The 6,000-nt window shown below is 49.2% G+C and overlaps 1 protein-coding gene across 3 annotated transcripts in view; it reads left to right on the top strand.

The window, feature by feature from the left end:
- ADIPOR2 (adiponectin receptor 2) overlaps window positions 1-5,612 on the top strand; it is a 53,482-nt gene extending 47,870 nt beyond the window's left edge. For all 3 annotated transcript variants that reach the window (XM_066590958.1, XM_066590959.1, XM_066590957.1), the window contains exons 3-8: window positions 832-951; window positions 1,207-1,378; window positions 1,625-1,811; window positions 1,924-2,111; window positions 2,297-2,490; window positions 3,339-5,612. In XM_066590958.1, coding sequence (XP_066447055.1) covers window positions 832-951; window positions 1,207-1,378; window positions 1,625-1,811; window positions 1,924-2,111; window positions 2,297-2,490; window positions 3,339-3,467 — 990 coding nt within the window. In that variant the 3' untranslated portion in view covers window positions 3,468-5,612. The remainder of the gene's footprint in view (window positions 1-831; window positions 952-1,206; window positions 1,379-1,624; window positions 1,812-1,923; window positions 2,112-2,296; window positions 2,491-3,338) is intronic.
- Window positions 5,613-6,000: the final 388 nt, after the last annotated feature.

Raw genomic sequence — 6,000 nt, forward strand, 5'->3', positions numbered from 1 at the left:
TTGATTGCAGCACTTTATTCCTTTTGAGATCCATCCATGGATTGTAAATGTGGAGAGTTTTCCTTCCTCCCGGCTCATCGTGATGCAGCAGCTTCACAGTTCACGTGAGCTCAGTCAACAAGCCAGAGCTCAGCCTGTCTGGGGACACTCATGCAATTTCTGGAAGCCTGACCTCGTGTCCCTAACTAATATGCTTTGTCCTTTGGTCCTGCACCCCCCCCCCCCCTCCCCTTTTTTCTCTTTTTTTTTTAACTTGGAACTACGGACTTTAGAGGCACGTGGGGTTCACTGTACCCAAAACCTCTGACTGCCAGTTCTTAGTGGGGGGCTGTTGGCAGTCCTGAGGTGGTCCAGTGCTGCTGTTGCATCTTTTATGAATGACCTGGAAATGAAATGGGTAATTAAAGGAGTTGCCAAGGATTATAAAAGACATAGCTGCTTTCCTACAGAAACGGCACAATCCATGGGTTGTGTGCAGTACTGCAGCCTTGCCTCGTTCACTTTAAAGCAGCTGCAATACCAGGCACAACAGTCATACGGCTGTGGCACTGTTTCTGGAAGATAGCAGCCTGTTTTTATCATTCTGGACAACTCCTTTAAGTGGTAGTAGGAGATACATTTAAAGGAACAGTATGCCTTCAGTCACTCATCTTCAGGTTTGTGCTACTTGCTGAGAGTCTCCAGAGATATTTCCATCTATATTGTTCGCCCGATATCAACCTCTCCTCTTATAATGCTACTGCTGACCGAGTACTGAAGCATTGCTCATCTGATCGGCCCCCGTTACTGCTGTGCTAATCCTGTATTTATTAATTTTTCTTCGTCTTGCAGACACCGGAGGAAAGTGAGGAAGTAGTAGAAGCGGCGCAGGAAGATGAAGGCTTCATGGGAATGGCTCCCCTCCTACAGGCCCATCATGCAATGGAAAGGGTGGAAGAGTTTGTCTGCAAGGTAGGAACGCCCAGTTAAGCACCTGCTACCAGGAACAGAAGGCATTCTCCCCCTATACTAGCGCTGTGAGGCATGTGCTTTTGGTGTGCTCGGTAGGACAGTCGTGGGGTCTTCCCAGCCGGGACCCCCGAGGCTGCTGTCAGATGCCGTGTTCACTTTCTATGGCGTAGTGACTTTCAGAGGAGCATTTAAAGGGCGAGCCCATGGGTGACTTTTGGGGGCTCTAATGCCATTATTTCCTCCCCCATTTTGTAGGTATGGGAGGGCCGATGGCGTGTCATTCCTCACGACGTGCTTCCAGATTGGCTAAAGGACAACGATTACCTGCTACACGGGCACCGGCCGCCGATGCCTTCTTTCAGGGCCTGCTTCAAAAGTATCTTCAGAATACACACGGAGACGGGCAACATCTGGACCCACCTACTAGGTAAGAATTACTAACCCCAGGCACGAATGGATCGGAGCGACTGCTACTTTACTGCGTTTTTGCTTACGTTTTTTGTTTCTTTAAATGGTTTTGAGTGGTTGAGCAGGTTCAATCCAGTCAGGGAGCCGTGAAGTTTGGGACTTGCCTTTCCGCCTTCCTTGATGGACAGTAGTTATGTGGGAGGAGACTGCACTAGTATTGGCACCCCAAAGTTCACGCTGACCTCGTCTCACTTTCTCTTTGCAGGCTGCGTTTTCTTCCTATGTCTTGGCATCTTCTACATGTTTCGGCCCAACATGGCGTTCGTCGCCCCTGTGCAGGAGAAGGTTGTGTTTGGCCTCTTCTTCCTGGGGGCCATCCTCTGCCTGTCGTTTTCTTGGCTCTTTCACACCGTTTACTGCCATTCGGAGGGAGTGTCTCGTGTCTTCTCCAAGTGAGTAGTCGACGATTGCTCTCCGGTATCAGCTGGTGAGGTTTTGCACCATCTGCTCTGATATTAACTCTTTAGGTTCCGTTTTTATTCCTCATTTTCTCTTTCTTTGCAGATTGGACTATTCGGGCATCGCCCTCCTCATCATGGGCAGCTTTGTTCCCTGGCTCTACTACTCCTTTTACTGCAACCCCCAGCCCTGCTTCATCTACTTAATAATCATCTGTGTCCTGGGCATCGCCGCCATCATAGTCTCCCAGTGGGACCTTTTTGCCACCCCTCAGTACCGCGGCGTAAGAGCTGGTAAGTGATGGCACCCAACAGCATCAAAACAAAAAAACCCACAGTGTAGTGGACCCCAAGATCCGGGCCGAAGCCTCAAAATCTCTCCAATATCAGCAGAAGCAGCTTTACATGATCTGTGGTCAGAGCTTTTTTTCTTTTCTCACTAATCATGTGACTTCTTTCTTCCATCCAATCCCCTATAGGTGTATTTGTAGGACTGGGTCTCAGTGGAATTATCCCCACCCTACACTTCGTCATCTCAGAAGGGTTCCTGAAAGCCGCCACCATGGGGCAGGTCGGCTGGCTTTTCCTCATGGCCTCCCTGTACATCACGGGCGCCGCCCTGTACGCCGCCCGCATCCCTGAACGATTCTTCCCTGGAAAATGTGACATCTGGGTAAGTAGCAGAGGGTCTCCTGTCACTGGGGGCGGGTTAGATGGGGAACGACTTACCACTGGGTTTGATATTTGAGAAGTAACATAGTAACATAGTAACATAGTATGTAAGGCCGAATGAAGACATTGTCCATCTAGTCCAGCCTGTCTATCCTACTGTGTTGATCCAGAGGAAGGCAAAAAAACCCCAAGGCCAGAAGTCAATTGGCTCTTTTGGGGAAAAAATTCCTTCCCGACTCCCTAATGGCAATCAGACTGTTCCCTGGAAAATGATGGCATAGGCTGTGTAGCAGGTTGAGCTGTGATTGGAGGGGGCGCGGAGCCGGTTGAGCTGTGATTGGAGGGGGCGCGGAGCCGGTTGAGCTGTGATTGGAGGGGGCGCGGAGCCGGTTGAGCTGTGATTGGAGGGGGCGCGGAGCCGGTTGAGCTGTGATTGGAGGGGGCGCGGAGCCGGTTGAGCTGTGATTGGAGGGGGCGCGGAGCCGGTTGAGCTGTGATTGGAGGGGGCGCGGAGCCGGTTGAGCTGTGATTGGAGGGGGCGCGGAGCCGGTTGAGCTGTGATTGGAGGGGGCGCGGAGCCGGTTGAGCTGTGATTGGAGGGGGCGCGGAGCCGGTTGAGCTGTGATTGGAGGGGGCGCGGAGCCGGTTGAGCTGTGATTGGAGGGGGCGCGGAGCCGGTTGAGCTGTGATTGGAGGGGGCGCGGAGCCGGTTGAGCTGTGATTGTGATTGATTGGATGATGGGAGTCTTTCACATAACTTCATTCAAGAAAATGGTTGACTGCATGGTGGATGAAAGTTGTGGGGTTTTTTGTTTTTTTTTTAACATTTGTTCCCCTGTCTCTCCTCAGTTCCACTCTCACCAGCTGTTCCATATCTTTGTCGTGGCCGGAGCTTTCGTCCATTTCCACGGAGTTTCCAACCTGCAGGAATTTCGCTTCACAGTTGGTGGTGGCTGTGCTGCCCAGGAGGTGCTGTAAGGACCTCGCCGCCATGGAGGGAGCGCGGCACAAGATCAATTACCGCACAAGATGGTTGGGAGGACAGGACCTTCCTAAACCACCCTGTGAGGGATGGGAGGAGAGGCAGCAGTGATTTACAAGTCCCAGACAGACTTTGGAACCTAACAATCTTACCTCAGATACCAAGTGTATGACCGAGTCTAATTTATTCCTGGGGAGGGAGGGGGGCATTGCATATCTTTTATCCTTTCCATTCTGGGGGAGGGGGGAATTTATGGTCTTTCCTGCACTGACTTCGCTGCTTGAGCTTCCCACTAAGCAGGAGACTCCACCCCTGTGGGCGGGCCGTTCTGCGCTATAACAACATCTATTGCTTTTTTTTATATCTAGATCATCTTTTGGATTTGGGATCTTACAAAAAATTCTGCGACTTCCGGTAAAATTTTTATTTTATTTATTTTTTTTCTCCCATGTTGACTGTATTTTTGAGAAGATCCTAGGAGTGGTCAGTGAAAATTTTATGATAATATAAAAAAAAAAAAAAAAAAAAGAGGAAAAAAAATTCAACTTTTTCTGTTTAAAGAAAAAAAAATGCTATAAAAAAAATCTAGACATTTTTGAACATTTTCAGGAGCGGGAAATATACAGTATAGAGAACCTCTTTTGCGTATCAGAAGAATTTGTACCATTCACTGTTCTGGATGGGTTTGCACATGTGTGGCGGAGATGAGCACGGCCTGCTGGGTAAAGAGGGGGCAATTCAACCACCGAGCCTCAGATTTGACGCCCTCTCCTGCCTCGGAGGCCTTTATGTGGATATTGATTGATATGGAGAGTGATTGCCATGGGATTTATACCTTGCAACAATCGCTGCGTCAGCTGACCTGTCGATCACGAAGGGGCTGCTGCATGAACGCTTCCGGAATATTTACATAGAAAACCATGAAAAAAAGACAAGCTTCACGCTGGGGATGTTTACAGTCTGCACTTAACTCTTCTGCCATGTTTTTAGGGTGCAAAAGTCGCACTCTGCAGTTCACCGGTGATGCACCCGCTTTGACTGCATCACCCCTTCCCCATCTTGTGGGCCGCCTATCACCACAAGGAGTCGGTGACTCATTTTATGTAGAAATCCAGAAAATTCTTAAAATAAGGAAGCAAAAAAGAAATTAGAAATTTTCTTTCTTTTCCTCACCAGGAAAGTGTGTGTGTGTGGGGGGTGGCGTCATAAAGATTTCATGTTCCGCTCCAGCCATTGGGGATGCTTAGTATGTTCTCAGGACTCGGGTGGGAGGAGGATGTCTGTTCATGATGTGTCCACTCCAGGTCCGTACAGGAGAAGGATGACTACATTACAGGCTTGTGATTGTGGAGGAGTGAGGTGGGGATATATGATGGCCAGACTTCGCAGACCCGGATTCGAGCCCTAGAGTGATAATGAAGATCCAGTTTCACTTTCCCCATCCATACAATTCCTGTAGTAGACATTATCCAGCAATTTTGGGGGTTTGCAGGAATGTCCATTGCCCGTGAAAAGCGGTGTATGCACTGATTTGGAGCTCTGAAGGAAACACACTGGGTAGGATAGGAGTAGTAATGAAAATATCGAGCCCTGTCAGCCCATGGAGAGCGCAAAGTTGCATCACATTACAGGGTCGCAAGTAAAAGCTGGAGGAGCCTAAACTGGGGCCCTGCCGGCTCTGCCTTACACTTTCCCTGGGAGCTACCTATGGATAAACATGGAGAAGACCCAGAACTTTAACACTAACAATGCCTGCAAGTTGTGGTTGGTGCCAGTTTCGTTCAATGATGGGCGACCTGTAATGTGTTGCTGCCCCCGCAGGCTGGGAAGGGTACTTGCCATGGTTATGCTTGTCCCAGCTGAATGACTCCTCATGGGCGGAGCTGCCTGGAAGCCTCATTTATATCCTCTCGCTCGTGTAAGGGGAGGGCACAGCAGATGTCACCCGTGTCATCAGTCCTCGTGGTTGGGTCACTCTCCGCTTCTATACTCAGTAATTAGTGGCCTTGTTAATACTCATAACTATTAACTGTTTACTGTGAGGAGCAGCAAAGCACATTTGGGGGGCAGAGACTTTGGGGTTCATTCTGAATTCTCACTGTATTATTCACTTTCTGTTCAATAAAAGCAATTTAAAGTCACGGTTGCCTCCACTTCATTCATCACATTCTGGACGCCATGTTGGCAAGAACTTTTTAATTCCTTACAAGTACTGATATGCTTCTAGGTCAGGGGTGTATAGCGGCCCACTGCAGATCACACGATTTCCTCCCCTCCAATAATAGTCATGCCAGTTCTGCTGGTGGGGTGTTAGTGTGGCAGTATCCGTGTGTGACTTCATGTGTCCTGGGCTCGGTGCACTTTAAGTTTGGCTGCACAAATAAAGGTCAAAGCAAAGCCCTGCGATCTCCTGAGATAATAGAAGCCAATGCAGTTCACCTCGCAGATCACAAGACATCTTGCAGAGTCTGATGTCTTGCGATCTTCAGGTTGTGGCTCCTTGTGAGTCGCAATGCATTGCCAGATCGT

The sequence above is a fragment of the Eleutherodactylus coqui genome, chromosome 2, assembly GCF_035609145.1.
Source record: "Eleutherodactylus coqui strain aEleCoq1 chromosome 2, aEleCoq1.hap1, whole genome shotgun sequence".
NCBI classification, from domain to species: Eukaryota; Metazoa; Chordata; class Amphibia; order Anura; family Eleutherodactylidae; genus Eleutherodactylus; species Eleutherodactylus coqui.